Source organism: Myiozetetes cayanensis, unplaced genomic scaffold (genome assembly GCF_022539395.1).
Source record: "Myiozetetes cayanensis isolate MyiCay16 unplaced genomic scaffold, myiCay2020 scf31, whole genome shotgun sequence".
NCBI classification, from domain to species: domain Eukaryota; kingdom Metazoa; phylum Chordata; class Aves; order Passeriformes; family Tyrannidae; genus Myiozetetes; species Myiozetetes cayanensis.
In genome coordinates this window covers 5,510,628-5,530,180 of record NW_026087533.1, presented here as the reverse complement: position 1 = coordinate 5,530,180, position 19,553 = coordinate 5,510,628, and the positions used below count along the sequence as shown (strand labels likewise).

Here is a 19,553-nt window from a genome sequence, read left to right as displayed (position 1 = left end):
GGTTATCTCCACGTGTGTCTCCCCATGGATCTCCTCTCGTGGGTGTCTCCACGCCTTCCCCCATGACTCCTGGCCTGACTCCCACCGTGGGTCTCCCACCATGACCCCCCGTGAACACCCCGTGGCTCTCCCCCCGTGAATCCCTCTGTGACACCCCCGTGGGTGTCTTCCCGTGACTCCCCCTCCGAGACAACCCCCTGGGCCACTCCTTTGTCTCCCCCCACGACTCCCCTCCGTGACTGCCCCCCTGTGACTCGCACAGCGGGTCTCCTTCCGTGGGTCTCCCCATGGGCGTCACCCCCTGTACCCCATATCCCGCCGTGTCCCTTCTGTCCCCCTGTCCCCCCTGTCCCCCTGTCCCCCTGTCCCCCCTGTCCCCCGTGTCCCCCTGTCCCCCTGTCCCCCGTGTCCCCCGTGTCCCCCGTGTCCCCCTGTCCCCCGTGTCTCCCCTGTCCCCCGTCCCCCTGTCCCCCTGTCCCCCGTGGTCCCCCGTGTCCCGTCCCCGCCGCTCCTCCCGCACTGCAGTTCCCGCGGTCTCCGCCAGGGGGCGGAGCGGCCCCGCCGGCGGCGCCGGTGACCGGAACGGGCGGGGCCGGGCCCGGGGAGCGCGGCCGGGCCGGGCCGGGCGGGGGTCCCTGCGGGCCCGGCGGGGGTCCCGGCTTGGGGGGGGGCGCGGGCGGTGCCGCTTCCCTGCGCTCTCCGCAGCCATGTGGTCCGTGCTGTGGGCGGCCGTGCGCTCCAAGGCGCCCTACGTCACCTTCCCGGTGGCCTTCGTGGTGGGGCTGGTGGGCTCGCAGCTGGAGTGGTTCCTGCGCGGGGACCCCCCGGCCACGGCCCAGGACGAGAAGAGCATCTCGGAGCTGCGCGAGGACCGCAAGCTGCAGGAGATCGCGGGCGAGGACCTGACCAAGGTGGTGAGCCTGAAGGACAAGCTGGAGTTCGCCCCTCGGGCCGTGCTCAACAGGAACCGCCCCGAAAAGAGTTAATAAAGGGTTCCCGGGGCGAGGGCCGTGCCCTGGGGCGGCTGCCGGCACTGCCCTGGCGCTGCACGGCTGCCACAGGCCCGGCTCTGCACCCTGCGGGCCCTCCGGGCTGCCCACCCCCTGGATGTGGCCGAGGAACAGCCCCCAGAGCCCGGTGAGAGCGGGCAGGGGGCCCTGCGAGCAGCTGTGGTGTGGTTGGAACTCATCAGCCCCCGGCCCGGCCTGGCACCTGAGCCACAGAACCCTCCCGGCCTGGTTCCGCCTGTGTTTCCTCAGGTTTGGCTTCTTCCATGGCCTGCACGTAGAAGGAGGTTGGACCTGAGTGCCGTGAGATGGGGTCAGGCTGAGCACCGGCAGCAGGAGAGGCTCTTGGTGAACCCCAACACAGCCCCACGCTACCATGTTACACCCACGGGAGCCTGAGCAGTGGTGGAGATCTCTGGGGACCCGTCTCTGCATCGTCCCTGCGAGGAAGGGTGACAGAGGCAGGTGGAAGTCCTGGCCCTGCTCCATCGTGGCGGTGTGTGGGGAGCAGGGGGATTTCTGCCCTCTGCCACAATAAACTTCTGTCAGTCCTCGGGCCTCTGTGTCTTCTGCATCAGCAGGGCCCCAGCCCTGGCTCAGGGAGTGTCTCTGCTCCTGTGTGTTCAAGAAGCGACTCCTGCAGTGGGACAAATGCCATCGCTGTCCCCAGCCGGGCACTGCTCTCGGGGCCTGGCAGAGGGGTGGTGGGCAGGAAGGAGGGGAAGGCACCGAAATCCAGCCCATGCTGCGGCTGTGCCTCCCTCCTGGCTCCCCCAGCTGCGTCATCTGCTTCCCGTCCACCTCCTTATCTCGGTGACAAGGGCTGCCTCAGTGCTGCGTGGGGTCCCAAGGGACTGGGGGGGTCCTGCTGGGGTGCTGGCCAGGGAGAGGCTGGCAGTGAGCACTGGGACTGGTGGCTGGTGTCCCCTCCAGCCTCGGGCATTGCTGGCAGAGCAGGGACAAAGCCTGGCCAGAGGTGCTGAGCAGGGGGCCAGGACCGGGGTTATCGCTGCCTCCCGGCTTGTTTTTTCCCGTGGTGCCTGAGCAAGGCCCCAGTGCTGCCCCAGCCCGGCCTTCCCCTCCCGGGGACCATAAATCTGCCATGCCCAGAGCAGAGCCCCGAGTCAGCAACCAGTCAGCATTTCACACACACCGTCCTGCAGCCTCGGGGCCAGCTCCTGCCCCGCTGACAGCTTTACTGCCCTGCCCCGGCTCTCTCTGCCTCCCCAGCTGCTGTCCTGGGCTGGATCGCTGCCCTCGGCTGGGCTCACGGCCCAGGAATGCTCCAGCCTTTGCCACCACGGTTTGCTGAGCCTGGGGAAGAAGGTGCAGGAGGAGTCTGGGGGGTGATGCAAAGCCTGTCCTAACCCCGTCCTACTGCCACCTGCCCTGGGGATCGCAGTGCCACTGCCTTGTCCCCCTGGCTGGCTGGCACTGTCCCCTGAAGTAGCCCCTGTCCTTGGCCGCCTGCTTTCCCAGCCTGGCTGTGGGGTGAGGGCTGCTCCCTATTGTGTGCCGGGGTGGGAACGGTGCTGTCCCTTTCCCCAGCTGGGACCAGCTCGGAAGCGGCTCCAAAATGCCTTTGTTCCCCCCGCGCCAGAGTGGCTGCCCCGGCTGTTTATAGCCCATTGATCCGCCTGTTCCCAGGGCTGGCCGGGCACAATTGGGCTTTGGGGGGGCCTCGCTGCCCCGTTTCCTCTCCTGGGCCCATGCGGTGCCGGTCGGGGGGGCTGTGGAGTGATGTCCTTGGGAAGGGCTGAGCCCTGGTGGTGACAGTTTGGGTGCTGATGGCACCTGGCAGGACAGTCCCTGCCCTGCCTGTCGTGGCTGCCTGTGGTGCTTCCAGCTGTTTTCCCTGTGTCCAGGGACTCCCTCTGTCCCCCTGGCTGTGGGGCTGTGGACTCGCGCAGGCGCTGGGACAGGGGTGAAGCCGCTTCCCAGAGCCCCGTCGCCTTTCTCCTGAGCCCACCCTTCCTCCCATTGAATCCCAACAATGTGCTGCCTGGGAAGCGCCAGCGGGACAAGAATAGGAGCTGTCAGGCACTCAGGGCTGGGGTGAGCAGCCACAGCGGCTCATGAAGAGCCAGAGGCAGCTTTGCTGAATAAAGCATTATGGTAAAAACCCTGTGTCCAGAGCCGGCTGCGGCTGCCTAGTGCCATGGAGCAGGGATTGAATCCACAGCAGCCACAAGTGCTCCCTGTCCCTGCCCAGCCCGTGTGGCCATGTCCCAGGCTCAGGGGGCTCAAAGGTGGCTGTGGTGCCCTTGGCAGGGCCCTGCTGCCTTGCTGGCTCCGAGGGTGGCTGCAGCTTCCCAACAGACCCTCTGCCCTGCCCAGGGCCGGGTTTGCCCCCTCTGTCCATCGGGAGCAGCTCACGAGAGAAGCAGGTGGCGGTTTCCAGAGGCAGGATGCCGGGAGCCAGCTGTGCCTCGTGTCCCTGGGGTGGCTCAGGGGCCTGGGGCAGCTGCTGTGCAGGATGGGGAGCAGTGAGACCCCCCCAGCCCCTCAGCACACCTGGATGGCGGCAGCGGACGTCCGGTGAGATCAGACAGGGACGCACCAGCTGTGCGGGGCTGGGGACGCTGTGACCCTGCGCTGGCACGGGGATGGCCCAGGGCCGGCCGGCCCCTTCCCAGGATGATGATGCTTTGGGAGAGAGGAGCAGTGTGGGAGCTGGTGGGGGGAGCCGCAGGGACTCACATTCCTGTGTCCTGTCCCGGCACAGTGCAGCGACTCCAGGACGCTCTGGCCCTGCCCACGGCATGGTGTCCCCATGGCCTGGGGACCCAGAGGGTGCACGGGAGAGCAGACAGCTCGTTCCCTCAGCGTGTCCCCCTCAGCCCCTGGGGACATCTGCTCCCTCCCAGCCCAGGCTTTTCCCAGGCTCCAGTTTTGCCCTTTTCCCAAGAGCAGTGGAGTCCTTTCCCAGCCTTCACATCTCACTTGCCTCTCCCTGCCACGGCTCCCTGCAGGCTGGGCCTGGTGGCTCCTTCTGTGGCCGGCAAAAGCCCTGAAATACCGTGGGACAGGAGCAGTCACACCTCTTGAGCCCTGACTGGGGACAGCTACAGTGGGACATGTTCCATTCCCACTCGGCATTGCCTTTTCCAGCAGCCACAGCCCAGGGCTGACTCCCCATCCCCAGCACCCCAGGACCACCACAGCTCCTTGTTTTTAGACCTCACCCACCTTCCCACGCAAGGAAAAGGCCCCGGCTCTGCAGGCAGCAGCCCCTGCCCGCCCGGTGTCGCATCAGGACAATGCCCTGAGCTGCTGGCAGGGGTAGGACCCATCCCAGGGTGGGCACCACGATCCTGGTGCCTCCACACGAGGAAGTGGCTGGAGGGGGGGGAGTGACAATGTCAGGATGCGGGAAGTCGTCGGGGCTATTGAGCGCGTTTCCTCCCGCCCGCGGTTCTCACACGGGGTGCATTGTCTGCCGTGCCCGCGCGTGGAGGGCTAAATATAACCCCGGGGAGGAAGGGAGCTCCGTGGGGTTTGCCTTTCCTTCGCTGGCAGCGGCTGGAAAGGGCAGGATTGTGCCTGGTTTGGGGTTGCCCTGTTGGTGAGTGCTGCTGCGGACAGGGCTCCGTGCCTGGCTCGGGAGGATGCTCCTGCCTGCTCCTGCTCCTGCTGAAGGGGTGTGGGAAATGGGGCACTGGGAGGCTGAGGGCAAAGCCCTGGGCATGGACAGGGCCCCTGCAGGGAAGGGAGGCCACGCTGTGGCCCTGCCTGCCACGGCATTGCCCATCCCTCTGCCCTTCCTCCCCCTCAGCTGTGATTCTTCTCCTGCTGTGGCTCTTCCTGAGAGCAGGCCAGATTTAGACCCTTGCTGTTTGCTGTACACTGGGAAAGCTTAAAAATAAACCCCTTGGTGCTCATCCAGTGTCTTTGGCAGAGCTTTCCAGGCAGGACAGCCCTCTGCCCCAGACCATGGCAGAAGTGGGCAGGGAGAGCCCAGCACAGACTGGTCCTAACTGGGAAGAGGGCAGAAACATCTCTGCAGAGGAGCCACAGGGCTCCTGGGGGCTGACTGTTGTCAGACCAGCACCCCCAGAGGGGACTGGGGTCCCAGGGAAGGTGTGGCCCCTCCAGGACTGGCAGAGGTGCCCCAAGGAGTTCCCTAACTCCGGGGATGCCCATGAGGAGCCCCCTCACTGCATCCCCCGGGCTGGCTGTGCCAGCACAGGGCTCAGCATCCCAGTACGGGGCTGGGTGCTGGGGGAGTGAGTTCCGTTCCCAGCAAGGCACTGGAGGGGCCTGTTTATTCAGGAGGGAGCGTGGAGGTGTGGGAAAGGCCACTGTCCGTCCCTGGGCTGTGCCAAAGGGCTGTGCCAAAGGGCTGTGCCAAAGGGCTGTGCCAAAGGGCTGTGCCGGGCCGGCCCGGGGCCCTTATCAGCTCCAAACTTTTATTTGCCTAAGGGCCACCCTCCCACCTTCTGGGGGTGCTGCTGCCAACCCCGGCCCCGCTGCCTCCCCCTCCCCGCAGGTGAGCCCCTCGCTGTTGTTGTTGGCGCATGCCACGGCGGGGCCCGGCGGCGCGGGGGTCACTCCGGCTGCCCCCGAGCGCTTTGTCACAACACGGGAACAATAGCGGGGCACGGAGCTGTGTTTGGGCGCCGTGTCCAGGGGCTCGGCCGTCTTGTTTTCCACCTTGCAGGGTCGCCGGGAAGAGCGTGACGCTCCCCGGCGCCAACACAAACAGGAGTCCCGGAGCGGGGAGGTGAGCGGGGGGCACGCGGTGGGTAAACACACGGCATGGCTGCTCCGATCCCTGTCACATGGGCATGTCCTCCTGCCCGGCCCTGGGCTGCTCTCCCCAGTGCCACAGTGAGGCTCTGCAGCTCTGATGGGGAGTGCTGGGCTGTGTCCCCCCCAAGGGTGGCCCAGGGGATCCCCATCGGGCAACAGTGGGAGCAGGGCAGGGTCACTCTGGAGATGGTGGGAGCAGGGCAGAGTTATTCCAGACAGGATTTACCCCAGCATCCTCACGGAGAGAAGAGCTGGGAGCTGGTGGTGTGCACCCCAGACCCCCACCCAGGGGGATTTCACTCCCCTCATCCCCTGGAGGGAGGAAGCCAAGGGTGGGCTCGGCTGCCAGCCCAGGCTGTGCCCCAAGGGCAGCTCAGCCGGGTGCCTCCCTGCTCATTTCCTCCAGGGGCCGATGGCAGTGATACTGCCCCCTGCTCATTTCCTCCAGGGGCCGATGGCAGCGATACTGCCCCGTATCACCCATATTTCATTTTCTCCAGGGTATTTTTAGCCCGTTCCACCCTCGCTGGAGAGGCCCTTGGCAGAGAGCAGGCTCTGCCCTGGCCTGGCCTCGGCCAGAGAAACTAAACAACAGCCCCAGCCACATTGTGTGCCTTTATCTGCAGCTCATTTCCACCTATTATGCAGCCACAAGCGGCTCCACGGCCTCTGCTGGGTTCATCTGCAGCAGAGAGAGAGAGGCTGAGCTCTGCTTGGGGCCACCATGGGCCTGTGACATGACAGCCCTGTCAGAAGCCTGAGCTGAGGCTGGGCTCAAGGGGACAGGACACTACAGCAGGAACAGTTGTGATTTCAGTGGGTGAGTGGCCCACACTCCCCCCCAGTCCCATCACTCTCAGGACAGCATTCTTCCTCCCTCCCTCAGCCCCAAACCCTCACCTGCCCTCCCAGAATCAGCTGGAGGCTACAGGAAGCACAGTCACACCACACTTCACCTTTTCTCATTCATCCAACTTTATTCAACAAGATGCAGCACTGAGTCTGCCAGGGGGAAGGGAAACAGCACTGAGGGCAGTGCCCACATCCTGCACTCGTGCCTGGGTCACACAGGACCTTCAGCCCTTTGGTCACTGCATTGGTGGGCTGGGGAAGTTGGGGGACAGGTCCCATGGCAGCAGTTGGTTCAGCAGGGGTTCCATCCTGCCCCAGCACCTCAGCCCACAGCAGGAGATGACTAGTGCAAAGTAATAAAACCCAATGACCGTCCAAACCAGAAGCTGCTGGTCTGATTCCCCCCCAAAACCCCCAGGGCTCCAAGGCACATGGACACGGCTCCCCAGATCCCCTGCAAACTGCGCCTTTAAGGCAGAAAGCTCCGTGCTCAGGCCCACGGGTTAAAAATAACTTAAAGGCACACATCCCATGGGAAAGGATCCAGGGCCGGGAGGGCAGGGGGAACTCACACTCCTGGGTCACCCGTGGTGACCCTGCAGCCACTGGGATCTGCCGGTCACCACAGAGCTGCCACTGGATTAACCCGCCTGTCCCATGGGGAGGGGGCAGCTCCGGCAGCAAACCTTGGACAGATGCCAGGGTCACTGGAATGGGACGGGGCTGGTGGCCAGGATCTGTCAGCACTGCTCCAGCCCAGCTTCCCGTGTCTGTCCCAGGCTCAGCCTGCCCCGTGCGGAGGCTGGAGGGGAGCAGCTTCCCACGGCCATGCTCCCGGCTCTCATCCCGGCAGAGGCTCTGGGGTCCGGCCGAGCCGCGGCTCCCGATGGCCAGGAGCCTCCTGCTACAGCCCCAGGGACAGCCTGTTCCACGGGGCAGCTCCAGGGATTTCTCCCTTTCCCAGAGCGAGGCACACGGGACATGGCGTCCCGGGGAACTCTCTGCAGTTTCCTTCCTTGCGGGGTCATTGGGGAAAACAGAAGGGAGCAGAGGCTGCGCTCAGCCCCGCTCCCGAGCATCCCGTCTCCGGAGGGGAGCGTGTCCGTAAGGCACAGCACCAGGCAGGAGGCAGCTGCCTGCCCACAGGCAGCACCTTTGCAGGCAGGTGGGACCGGGGAAGGTCCCCCTGCCAGCCGGGGCCAGCCCGGCACTACACATACTGCTTTTTGGAGGCCGAGCTGCCGGGCCGGCTGCACGGCTTCTCCTCCGGGGCAGAGGCTTCAGCGGCCCGGGGGGCGTAGGGGTCCGACAGGGGCCTGCTGCCGCTGCCCAGCGCCAGGTTCTCCTCGTTGTGGAAGTTGGCCCAGTTCTGCTCGCTGGAGAGCTTGTTGTAGGTCTGGTAGGATGGCACGTGGCTCTCGGCCATGGGCAGGAACGGGTAGTGCTTGTGTGCGTAGGGATCCGGCACCATGTCGTCAGCAAAGACATCCCGGCTCGGCACGACCGGCCCCGACACCTTCTTGATGTTGCTGAGCAGGTTCTTGCAGCAGAGGTGGAAGAGCTCCATGAGGTTCAGGATTAAGGAGATCAGGCCCATCACCAGCATGAAGATGATGAAGATGCTCTTCTCGGTGGGGCGGGAGATGAAGCAATCCACCTGGTGGGGGCAGGGGTCCCTCTTGCACACGTAGCGGGGCACCATGGAGAAGCCGTACAGGTACCACTGGCCGACGAGGAAACCAGCCTCAAAGATGCTCTTGCAGATCACACTGATGATGTAAGTCCACATCAGTGCCCCTCGGATCTTGAGCCGCCCGTCCTCTGTCACGTAGATCTTGGACATCTTCTTCTCCACGGCTGCCAGGGCCTGCTCGATCTTCGGGTCCTTGCTGTGGATAGCCCGAAGCTCACTCTGCTGCTGCTTCAGCTTCTCCTCCCTCCGGGAGAGATAGACAACGTGGCCCAGGTAAATCAGGGTTGGGGTGCTGACGAAGAGGAACTGGAGCACCCAGTAGCGGATGTGGGAGATGGGGAAGGCTTTGTCGTAGCAGACGTTGGTGCAGCCCGGCTGCTTGGTGTTACACACGAAATCCGACTGCTCGTCCCCCCACACAGACTCCCCGGCCAGGCCCAGGATGAGGATGCGGAAGATGAAGAGCACGGTGAGCCAGATCTTCCCGATCACGGTCGAGTGCTCCTGGACTTGGTCCAGCAGTTTCTCCAGGAATTCCCAGTCACCCATCTTCTAGGGAGCCTGTGCCTCTGCCAGCAGAGAGGGAAGAGCAGACACATCAATTCCCTGTTTCCATGGGGAGGAGCACAGGGCAGGTAGGGCCACCTAAGCCCCGTGACTTTTTGGGATACAGCTGCTCTGCAGAGTGTCCCAGTAAACCCACTGGGGGACATGCCACATCTGAGGGAAGGTACCCAGGCTTTGTGAGACCTGGAGGGCTCCTTCTACTTACCCTTGCCCAGTGCAGGAACATGGGGCAGGGGGAGAAGAGGCAGCACAGGGATTCACCTCCCCCAGCAGCACCCAGCCCACAGCACCCACAGCTCATGGCTGTGGGATGATGGACCCCCAGCACCCTCCCCTCGCCCAGGGGACCCCTAGCACCCCTCACCGAACTGCTGCTGCTGCTGCAGGGACCCCTTGGAGCCCAGCTCACATCCCGTAGGCACTCAGCCCTGCAGCCCGGCTGGGAAGGAGCAAGAGTGCGGCTGCAGCCCCGGCTCCTTATTAACCGCTGCTAATTAAGCACAGAAGTGCCGGCTGCGCCGTTAAAGGCACCCTGGCAGCTGCGGGGCGAGGGGGTACCCGCGGTGGGGTGCCCCGTTCCCCAGCACGGTGTCCCCGAGCGGTGCCGGTGTCCCGGGAGTCCCGGCGGTCCCCACTCACCTCCGCAGAGCCGGGAACGTCCCGCCGGGCTCGGGCCGCGCTGAGTGTGAGGGGTCGGGCCGGGATCTGCGGTGACTCCGGTCGTGCGGGGCCCGGGGGAGCCGGGGGAGGAGCGCGGCAGGAAACCGGGGGGCCGGGGCTTAGTGCCGGGCCGGGCCGCAGGTGTGCGGGGCCGCCCCCTCCCAACGCCCCCCGATGAGGGGGCGGCCCCGGCGGGCGGGGCGGGGGCAGCCGGGACCCCCAGGGACGGCCGGGACCTGTCAGGGCCGAAGCCGATGGGGGACAGTGGGAAGTTCGGCTATTCCCGCCCACTCGTTCCCGGCTGCGGCTCCGCCACCGGGAGAACCCGCTGAGCGGGGCAGGGACCCCGGGGATGCTCCGTCCGCTGCCCGACAGCGTGTCCCGGGAATGTCCCGTCCCCCGCCCCGTGTCCTGGGGATGTTCCTTCCCCTGCCCGGCGGGGTGTCCCCGGGATGCTCCGTTCCCCGCCCAGTGTCCGGGGTTGTTCGGTGCCTGCCCGCCCCGGCCCGCTCGTGGGTTGTCCCCGCGGGTCCGTACGGCGCGGCGAGCGCTGGGTGGTGCTGGAGCCCCACCGGAGCGCGGCCCCGGCCCCGCATCCCGCCTGTTCCCGGGCTGAGCCCCACCGGAGCCCTGCCCGGGACCTGCCCGCGAGTTCAGACGGAGCTTTGCTGGCGGGGGTCTCGGCACACACCACAACAGTCCCGTGGGGCTGCGGAGTGCGGGCGGGCCGAGCGCAGCTGGGAACGGCGGACCCTCCGCTAGCGCTGCTTAGGGAGAGATTAAACGGAAATAATTTCTATTTATTATAATATTTATCAAGGTTTAGTAAATAATTGATGTTGATCCTTCCTTGATTTCCTTGGGGGCCAGCGTGCGGTTCTGCTGAATTAAGGTTTAACGACCCGTGACGAGCCGGGAGAGGCGGAGAGGGCGGAGTGAGCCCGACCCCGGGGCTCGACCGCCCTGCCCGGCCCCGGCGGATGAGGAGCACCCGGCTGCGGGCTCCGGGGGAACCTCTGCAAATCCATGTCATCTGCCCTCACCAGTCCCCCCGATTTCCAGCGTGCAGAGCAGATCCCGGTGTCTCCAAGCAGTGTTTGATTAGCCTTTTGGATCCGTAGCTTGTGCCATATGTGATGTGTCCGAGATGAGTGGACAGCAGCATTTGGCATTTGGCAAAGACATGGCACGGCACTCGTGTGAGCCAAGGGGGAGAAGCTGTTGGGTTTAGTCACTTTTCACACAGGTTGACTCTTGAGGGTTCAGGGGTGGCTGGAAAAGCTGCTAGGCCAAGGGGAATGTGAACCAGCTGGGACGGGTGAGCTCACAGCTCCTCTCCTCTGTGGGAAGAATAGACACCCTCAGGCATGCCCACAGGCAGCCAGCACCCACCTGCCACCACACCACTGGGACACCCAGGGATGTGCCCAGGGTCCCAGGCAGGAGAGTTCCCATGGATGTGCCCCCTCCCCTTACAGCCATCGAATTCCTGGCTGAGGAGTCCGGTGGTGACATCACTGGTGGTCACGTCTGGTGCCAACCATCCCTGGCACATGCCAGGACCCTTCTCCCTCCACCCTCCCCTCCCAGCGCCCTTCAGACAGCAGTCAGGGCTGTCACACACCTAGTCTGGGACTTGTTGTCCTTCTCCTCCGACTTGAGGTGGCAGTGGCAGGTGGAGGCCTTGCTGTAGCTGACGGAGCGCTTGGTGGATTTCTTCCACTTCCGTGCACTCCGGACAACTCGCTTGAAGATGAGGTAGAAGATCTCACAGACGGTGAGGATGATGCAGATGGAGGAGGCTCCAACCATGAAATAGCTGAAGACCCTTTTCTCGGTTGGCCGAGCGATGTAGCAGTCCACGGTGTTGGGGCAGGGATCCAGGTTGGTGCACTTGACCAGCCGTGGCAAGTCGAAGCTGTCCCACATCTTGTGGAGGAGGTAGAGGAACAGGATCTCTATGATAAGCTTGAAGAAGAGGCTGAGCAGGTAGGTCCACCACAGCCCGCCGTGCTTCTTGCCCGTGTTGCTGTAGAGCTTGGGGCAGTTCTCCCCGTTCTTCTCCCGGTTCTTCTTCTCGCGGTCCTCGCGGTAGGCCACGTGCATGATGACCAGGAGGGAAGGACAAGTGACGAAGATGAGCTGCAGGGCCCAGAGGCGGATGTGGGAAATGGGGAAGAAGTAGTCATAGCAGACGTTGGTGCAGCCTGGTTGTCGCGTGTTGCAGTCAAAGTCCTTCTGCTCGTCCCCCCACACGCGCTCTGCCGCCACCACGTAGACCAGGACGCGGAAGACGAAGACCACGGAGAGCCAGATGCGGCCAAAGGCTGTGGAGTACTTGTTGACCCCGCTGAGCAGTGCCTGCAGTGTTTTCCAATCCATGGTGGCCGGCAGAGACTGAAGTCACCCGACCTGGAGGGGCAGCAGGAGCGGGGGGTGAGGAGCAATGGGAGGTGCGTGTTCCTCGCTGCACCAAATCCCCCACCACGCTGCACTCATGTGGGGAGGGGGGACCATCACCCTTGCAGACAGTAAAACCCATCCCCCCGCTCTCCTGGTGACAGAGGTGACTCAGCCTCTCAGCACTTCCTTCTGCCCCAAGGGATGAGACACCCGGCCAAGTCCCCACCACCAACCCCCCGCCTGACTGCTGAGTTGGTGCGAACTGGCAGCAGGATCTGCTGGAATGAGCCAGGATCAACAGCTGAAGGGGAAGTGGCTGCTGCAGCGCTGGGCTGTCAGGACATGCCAGGGACCGGTTTTTCTGTCTCACAGGTGATGCCTGAGGCAGCCCAAGCACAGGTGAGAGCAGGGCTGCAGAAAGGGACAGTCTGTGTGTGTCACCAGCACGTCACCAGGGCCGGTGCTCTGCTCCTGCTCCTGCCCCCGGCAGCAACACTGGAGACCCCAATGGCCACCTGGTGCCCTCTGAGACGTACCTGGAGGAGGCTCAGGCGCCTTCCCTGCTCATCGGGGGTAGTGGGATGGGAAGTGCCCAGCACGGGGCATGGCGGGGATGTGATGGCACTCTGGTGATCAGGGTCCCCTCATCCAGGGAGGGCTGACAGTGCAGTGTCCTGGGGCTGCAGGGAAGGAACAGAGCTTGGAGCACTGCCTGGAGCTCCCCAGCTGCCCAGGAGCCCAGCCTTGGCCAGAGTCACCCTGCAGCGAGCTCCAAACCCACCACCCTGCTCCCACACTGCTCCCACACAGGGACACACTGACAACAGCTGAGCCAAGTGGGGCCAAGCTGGGATCCTGTGCCACCAAGTGCCAAGGCAGTGCCTCTCTGCCCACCACCCTGCTGGAAACAGATCGTCCTCCCTGGCAAAGCAGTGAGCCAGGGCGGGGAGCAATCACAGCCTTCCCACCCAGCCCTTGGCTTTAAAATCAGGAGAGGGGAGCTGCTGTTTCCTCCCAAATGCTGGTGCTGATGGCTGGAACCCAGAGTCCCTGCACACCCCCAGGACCTCTGTTCCCCCACCAGCCTGCCAATTCACCCATGCCCCCAGTGCCCTGCCAGCAATCCACCCAGCACCCACCCGCCCAGCACCCACCTGCCCAGCTCAGCCCAGTGCCGGCTCCAGCCATGGACCCGCTGCAGGGTGGGAAGGGGATGTGACCTCCACGCCAATCCCTGTGCTCTGGGAGCCCCACAGCCTCCCCCCCGGTGCTGGCTGGGCGCCAGGCGGAGCAGGGGCAGCGCTCAGGTGTGCTCAGCTCTGCCGGCAGAGCCCGTTTGCCTCGCGCAGAGCTCAGCACCCCCGCCAGCCCCCGGAATGCCAGCCCGCTGCGTCACCGCCGGGGCCTGCCCCGCGTGGGCACAGGGCGTTGGACCCGAAAGCGCCCGGCTCCCACCTCTCTGGGGAGCAACCGCAGCAGAGCCACTGTCTCTGGGGGGCTCAGGCCACGAGGAGGGTGGTGGGACAGAGGAGCAAGGCCTGGCGTGGCTGTTCCTGCTCCTGGGGGTGCCACGCTGTGCCATCCCCCTGTGTCACCCCCCACGGCCTGGGGGGGTCCTGTCGTGGCACTCTTGGGGTCCCCACTTGTGGGCCCTGCAGGTCCAGCAGCCCTGGCCATAACACAACTCCCACTGGCACCCCACACACCATAACACAGCTCCCACTGCACCCCATTATACCAAACACAGCTCCCACTGCACCCCATTACACCAAACACAGCTCCCACCGCGCCCCCTTACACCGTGGGGTCTGTCCCCGACAGCCAGAGGCCCCCAGCAGCCCCCTATCACCCTGTGCCTCCAGAGGTACCTGTCCAGCAGGGAAAGAGCCGCAGGAAGGTGTCCAGATCCAGGCAGCTCTCGGAGTAGGGAAGCTCCTTCCCAGCCACAGCCCTCCTGCACACCCAGGGCTTGTCTGTGGAGCTGAGTGTGTGTGGGGAGGGGAAGGGTGGTTGGTTCAGTTCCCAGTAGCTGGGTGAGTCTGGCAAACAGCTCCTGGAGAGGTTCTTGTCGGTGCACATGCACACACACGCTCGGGTTGAACAACAAAGGAGATCAACCGGGCCGGATTCCTCCACCTGCAACACCAGCAGCTCCTGCCAGGTGATGCCCTGACCCCCACAAGGGTGTTCTGGGCACTGCAGACCCAGAGCAAGACCGGGGCGACAGGGACGGACACCGGGCTCGCACCGTCCCCCAGCCGTGGGGCCACCAGCGCCTGTTGCTAAGAATCCCAGATTACGCAACTGTAACCCACTTCTGAAGCGATTTTTTTGATTAGTAAGAGTTTTGCAACAGTTCACTGGTATCTCCAGCCTACAGGAACTCGAAGCCACCACCCTGGCGGTGCCGGGATGCTCTGATGGGACCTTCCCCAAACAGCAGGATGGCAGCAGGGTCCTCACACAGCGGGACCCTGCCCTGCTGCTGCCTCCAGCTGCTCCCCCATGGGACCTGGAATGTGTCCCCAAGGGGGATGTCCCTCTCCCCGGAGCACTGGTGGCTCCCAGGAGGCTGGGTGCTGCCCCACGGAGCAGCCCCATTTGAGGCCTTTGCCAGCACAGCTTGGCAGGAATGAGGAATGTGCCTCCCCTTGCCTGCGGTTCACCCAGTCTTTAGAGTGCCCTGAGGCTCTTCCGGCATCCTCGGGCACGCCCTGGAGACAGCGGCAAGGGAGCCTCACAGAGCCTGGCCAGGGCCACCCCTCCCCTGGGACACATCTGAAGAGCCCCTGGGTGCTTGCTGCCCCAGAGGTTTGCTCCCCGCTCTCCTGGCAGACAAGGAGCCATTGCCTAGAGTGGTTTTTTGGCTCCAGGAGGTCAAATAAAGCCAGTGAGGGTTTGCCCAGCTAGGCACACACAGGAATGGGGGCCCAGGAGATGAAAAGCCAGGAAATCCAAAGCAAGCCCTGGTGGGAGCCTGGGAGTGCAGAGCGGGGCGAACCCAGAGGAGGGGGCAGACACGGGAATCCCCATCCTGGACAAGAGCGAAGTGGGAGCTCCCTCACCCAGGAACTGCCCTGTCCTATCGGCAGGATCAGGAATTTGAGCTATGTTGTTGCAGAGAGCCGGTGTGGCCGGAGCCTGTCAGGAATCTGGGGGCTGTGGCCCTCGAGATGATAAACCAGGAGAGAGGGAAGTTGTTGAGAACCACTGGCTGCGGCCAAACCCTGTGTGAGCAGGGCCAGATTCCCCCTACTGAGTTCCTTGCCTGCAATTTCGGAATTCTGGGAGAGGCCACGTTGCCATAGTGAGAAAGTTCAGGTGCTTTTGGCCTGGGCAGATTTCCCTAAGGCAGCTGGGCGGGGAGCAGAAACACCCCCGTGTTTTGCAGTGCTGAGCTGGGCATTTGCCAGCAAAGGGCACATCCCTGTGCCCCCTCTGCCATCCCTCTGCCAACTGGCCCAGCGTGGGCACAGGGACAAGGTGCCAGCATGGTTCAGCAGCTCTCAGCACCTGAGAACCTCAGGTATGTGCCCAGGGTACGTCACCAGGTTGCCACCCTGCTCCAATTCAGCGGGGTGATGGGTGAAAGGCCTCAGTGCCAGATGTGAACACTGAAACACCCAGTGACCTCCAGAGGCCCTTAAAGAGTCTCAAATGGGGTTGGACTCAGGCCTTTTATTTCAGCTTCCTGCCTGCCAACAGCATCCCAGCTGTCCTGCTCCAGGGCCACGTCCCCAGGGATGAGACTCCCCCACGAGCCCAGGGCACAGGAGTCACGGGGTCCTGGGAGCCGGCAGCCAGAGCAGCCACTGGCCCCAGCACACTGGACAGAAATCAGAGAGTTTCTCCTCAATTCCCAGCAAAGAGGTGGGGTTTGGCCAGGGAAGAAACAAGCCCAAGCTGGGAAGGCCAGGCTGCCCCTGACCTGCACACACAGTCCTCTCCACATCCCTGCCTGGGCTGGAGTTAGTGGTGGGTTTCTTTTAAATCCCCTCTCCCTGAATTCAGGGGCTCTTCTGGGACCCCACAAGAACATACATGGGATTCCCTGTGTGATGATGCAAAATCTGGGCAACAGTCAGCTTTTATTCTGACACCCCCCAGTTTATTTGCTTTGCTGACACTGGTCCTGCCTCTGCATCCCAGGACGTGTCCCAGCCCCCTCTTTTTGCAGCACCGACTGGGGGGAAACACATCAGAAAGAATCAGCCAAACACACCCGTTTGTCAGGCTGGTGGGGGCTGATCCCAAGCCTGGGTGGTGCAAGACAACCTCAAGCTCTGTGGAGCAGCTGCAGTGCCTGCTCTGAGCACCACAGAGCAGCACAACAACACCCTGCAACTGGATCTGCAACTGGATCTTCAGGTCTCTCGCAACGGGGCAGCAGCTCCAGCTGTGCTTTGATGTGCGGAAGTGGGACAGGGAGGCTCTCCCAGGGCTCATCTCTGCCCCATTAGTGCCTGCACAGGGAACACCTCTGGGTTTCTTTCACTTGTGGCACAGCCCCGAGCAGGAGCGGCCAACCTTGCTCGAAAACAAACAGCCCAGCCCATGCTCTTTAAATCGGGGCAATGGCTCGCACACAAAGAACAACTTTGTGCTCTCTCTGACGTGAGAGGCTTCGGGAAAGAAAACTTTCGGGTGGATAATCCAGCAATGGGAGCGGATGGGAGGAAGGCAGACACCAAGCACAGCTTCACATGAAAGGAGGTGGAAAAAAACCTGCCTGTATTCCATCTGCCTCTCACCCCAAAGGTCTCCAAACTCAGTTGGTGTCAGCACAAGGAGCTGCTGTGTGCCCAGAGGGTTCTGGGCCCATGGCTGGGATCCCCCCCAGGGCTTCTCCACCATCCTCACCCTCATGGCGTGGCTGGTTCAGGCCCTGCCCTCCCATCCAGCAGTGCTGCAGCCCTGCCTGCCCTCAGCATCCCCCTGGCCACAGCAGTCCCTGTGCCTCCCCCTCCAGCACATCCAGCTGGTCCTTTCCCCAGGGTGGGCTGTGGGAAGGGGCTCAGCCTTGCCCAGGTGAGCAGGATTAGGTGCAATGAACTGTCACCAAGAACAGCCATGATCCTAAAGGACACAGGGATGGTGCTCCCTCCCTCCCTGTGCTGCTTCCTTTGGGGCAGAGCCAGCGAGTGCTGTCACTTCTCATGGAAAAAATAATAATCACACCCTCTAAATAAAGCAAAACCAGTAACAGATCGAGCTGCATGTTCAACGTTAATGTTACTTACGAGTGCATTTGCCATGAAATTATTGTGAATTATTCATCCCAGCTAATGCTCAGTGATGGCCTCCAAAAGGACAGCGCCGCTCACGTCACGGCCCAGCACAACATATTACAGCAATAAATGAGATCAGATTCTGCCATTTAATGTTACTGTTTAATCAATGGTTGGGGTGTTTTTCCTCTCCTGTACTCAGCTGTTTTGCTGGGGTGTTTTCCTCTGGCCAGGCAGGATGATCCAGCAGCCCACGGCGGGCGCTGCCTGCCTGGCCGGATCCTCACGCCCGCGCTTCCCTGCGGTGGCTGCGGCACCAGGGACCTGCTTGTGTCCCCACTCTGCTAATAAGCAGCTATTAATGACGATTGCATCAGTCTGAGATGGCCCTGGCACCCACTCTGTGGCTGATTTAGGGTGAGGGATAGGGAGACGGTTCCTCAGGGGATCAGGGTGTCTGTCCTGGCTGGGACATGCTCAAAGTCTGGGCACTGCTGCCAGTTCACAGCTGCCACAGAGCTGCTGGTCCCTGTGGCTCTCGGGCACTGCACGAGTGTCCTACAGCACGTGGTTCACCCCAAATTCAGCAGGATAATGTCACATGTCTTCCCCAGAACAGGAGAAGCAGAGACTCCTCGGGCACAGCCCAACTCCAAGGTGATGCCACCACCAGCGTTCCTGTGCCGGGGGACGGAGGAGGAAGAGGGGGATGAAGGTGCAGGGCAGGCGAGAGGCTCCTGCTTTCTCCCCGGCAGCTCTAGGAAAGCGCCTCCTCCTCAGACACAGTGCTGGGGCAGGACGCCGTGGGTGGGATGGTGGCTGTGGGGGGTTTGTAGTCCGCCCCATGGAAAACCTGCCCCGCCGTGCCCACGGGCTCGGCGCAGGGCAGCGGGCAGTCCTGGCTGTGCCGCCGGCTCTGCTCCCCACCAGCCTGCAGGCACTCTCGGCACCGCTTGCCGATCAGGTAGGCGGCCTCCACGAGGCTCAGCACGACGCAGACGCAGGCGGTGACCACCATGAAGAGGGTGAAGATGTTCTTCTCGGTGGGCCGGGAGATGAAGCAGTCCACCACGTTGGGGCAGGGCGGCAGCTCGCACTTCACCAGCCGGGGCAGGGTGTAGTTCCTGTAGAAGCGGTAGAAGATGTAGAGGAAGACCACGTCCACACCGGCCTTGAAGACGAGGCTGAGCAGGTACGTCCACCACAGCCCGCCCCGCTTCTTGCCGGGGTTGGCGTAGATGCGGCGGCAGCCGCCCCCGCCGGCCTCGCGCAGCCTCTGCGCCTTGGCCTCCCGGTAGGCCACGTGCATGATGACCAGGAGGGACGGGCACGTCACCAGGATGAGCTGCAGGGCCCAGAGGCGGATGTGGGACACGGGGAAGAAGTGGTCGAAGCAGACGTTGGTGCAGCCCGGCTGCAGCGTGTTGCAGTCAAAGTCCTTGTGGTCGTCGCTCCAGACCCGCTCGGCCGCCACCAGGTAGACCAGCAGGCGGAAGATGAAGACGAGGGAGAGCCAGATGCGGCCGAAGGCTGTGGAGTACTTGTTGACCCCGCTGAGGAGCCCCTCGAACGCGCTCCAGTTCATGGCTCCCTGATCCCGTTAGCCGGCCTGGGAAGAGGGAAGACACCGTGTCACCAAGGAGCAGCAAGAGGTCCCCACTGGAGCCCTGAGTGCCCCAAGGCACAGCTCCTGGGACCCTCTCTGGCCCATGATCACACACAGGGACTCCACCGACACGTGCCCCAGCACAGACCTGGTCCAGGTGATGTGTCTGCACCGAGCACCGTCCCCCACTTTGGAGACAGGGGCACCCGGCAAAGCTTGGGGGTTCTGCCGCAGGCACAGCATCCTCCAGCCACCACCAGCTCCGGCCCGCGGCTCAGCCCCCCATCCTGCACCGCCTGCCCCAGCTCCTGCCTCATTGCCCACGTATTTGTTATTAATTCTCCTTACGTTGCCAGGCCTGGCCCAGGCGGGCCGTGACTCACGGGGCTGCACCGCCGTGTCCTCTCCCACCGCTGGAATCTGCCGGTGCCTCTGCCCTCCCAGGCGGGCCGGGCAGGAGGAGCCCTGTGCCGATCATGCTGTGTCCACACACGGGGGAGGCCATGGCAGAGCAGAGGCTGTGAGTGGGCTGGGGGGGCTGCACGGCCCCTGCAGTGCCGAGGAGCTGACCCAGGGTGGCCACGACCACCAGTGCTCACCAGCCCCAGGCCCCTGTGCGGCTGATCTGGCCCTGGTTTGTGCCGTGCTGGAGGAACACACCCCACACTCCGCGGAGCCGCGGCCGAGCGGGGCCCCTGGGGCTGCCTTTGGCACCGACTCTCCCTAAATACTTCATTATCAGGAAAATAACAAGGTTCCCCCTCGCTGGGGGCTCTCAGGGGTGA

At 63.6% G+C, this 19,553-nt stretch overlaps 4 protein-coding genes across 4 annotated transcripts; 1 reads left to right on the top strand and 3 right to left on the bottom strand.

Moving 5' to 3' along the window:
- Positions 1 to 660: 660 nt before the first annotated feature.
- Positions 661 to 1,558, top strand: SMIM12 (small integral membrane protein 12). Its single transcript, XM_050326313.1, has one exon. The coding sequence runs from the start codon at positions 708 to 710 to the stop codon at positions 984 to 986; it is 279 nt and encodes a 92-aa protein (XP_050182270.1). The 5' UTR covers positions 661 to 707; the 3' UTR covers positions 987 to 1,558.
- Positions 1,559 to 6,721: 5,163 nt separating this feature from the next.
- On the bottom strand, positions 6,722 to 9,918 carry GJA4 (gap junction protein alpha 4). The gene is made up of 2 exons (XM_050326590.1): positions 9,511 to 9,918; positions 6,722 to 8,873 (listed from the first exon to the last, which is right to left on the bottom strand). The coding sequence occupies exon 2, from the start codon at positions 8,851 to 8,853 to the stop codon at positions 7,822 to 7,824; it is 1,032 nt and encodes a 343-aa protein (XP_050182547.1). The 5' UTR covers positions 8,854 to 8,873; positions 9,511 to 9,918; the 3' UTR covers positions 6,722 to 7,821.
- Positions 9,919 to 10,747: 829 nt separating this feature from the next.
- On the bottom strand, positions 10,748 to 11,913 carry LOC126645645 (gap junction beta-3 protein-like). Its single transcript, XM_050326318.1, has 2 exons — positions 11,156 to 11,913; positions 10,748 to 10,871 (listed from the first exon to the last, which is right to left on the bottom strand). Exons 1-2 carry the CDS (start codon positions 11,911 to 11,913, stop codon positions 10,856 to 10,858), a joined length of 774 nt encoding a protein of 257 aa, XP_050182275.1. The 3' UTR covers positions 10,748 to 10,855.
- Positions 11,914 to 17,837: 5,924 nt separating this feature from the next.
- Positions 17,838 to 19,256, bottom strand: LOC126645644 (gap junction beta-5 protein-like). Its single transcript, XM_050326317.1, has 2 exons — positions 19,117 to 19,256; positions 17,838 to 18,771 (listed from the first exon to the last, which is right to left on the bottom strand). The coding sequence occupies exon 2, from the start codon at positions 18,745 to 18,747 to the stop codon at positions 17,920 to 17,922; it is 828 nt and encodes a 275-aa protein (XP_050182274.1). The 5' UTR covers positions 18,748 to 18,771; positions 19,117 to 19,256; the 3' UTR covers positions 17,838 to 17,919.
- Between the last annotated feature and the right edge of the window lie 297 nt (positions 19,257 to 19,553).

Excerpts from the sequence above, each read along its gene's own strand:
- SMIM12 (XM_050326313.1), top strand. The coding sequence starts at position 708 with ATGTGGTCCGTGCTGTGGGCGGCCGTGCGCTCCAAGGCGCCCTACGTC.
- GJA4 (XM_050326590.1), bottom strand. The coding sequence starts at position 8,853 with ATGGGTGACTGGGAATTCCTGGAGAAACTGCTGGACCAAGTCCAGGAG.
- LOC126645645 (XM_050326318.1), bottom strand. The coding sequence starts at position 11,913 with ATGGATTGGAAAACACTGCAGGCACTGCTCAGCGGGGTCAACAAGTAC.
- LOC126645644 (XM_050326317.1), bottom strand. The coding sequence starts at position 18,747 with ATGAACTGGAGCGCGTTCGAGGGGCTCCTCAGCGGGGTCAACAAGTAC.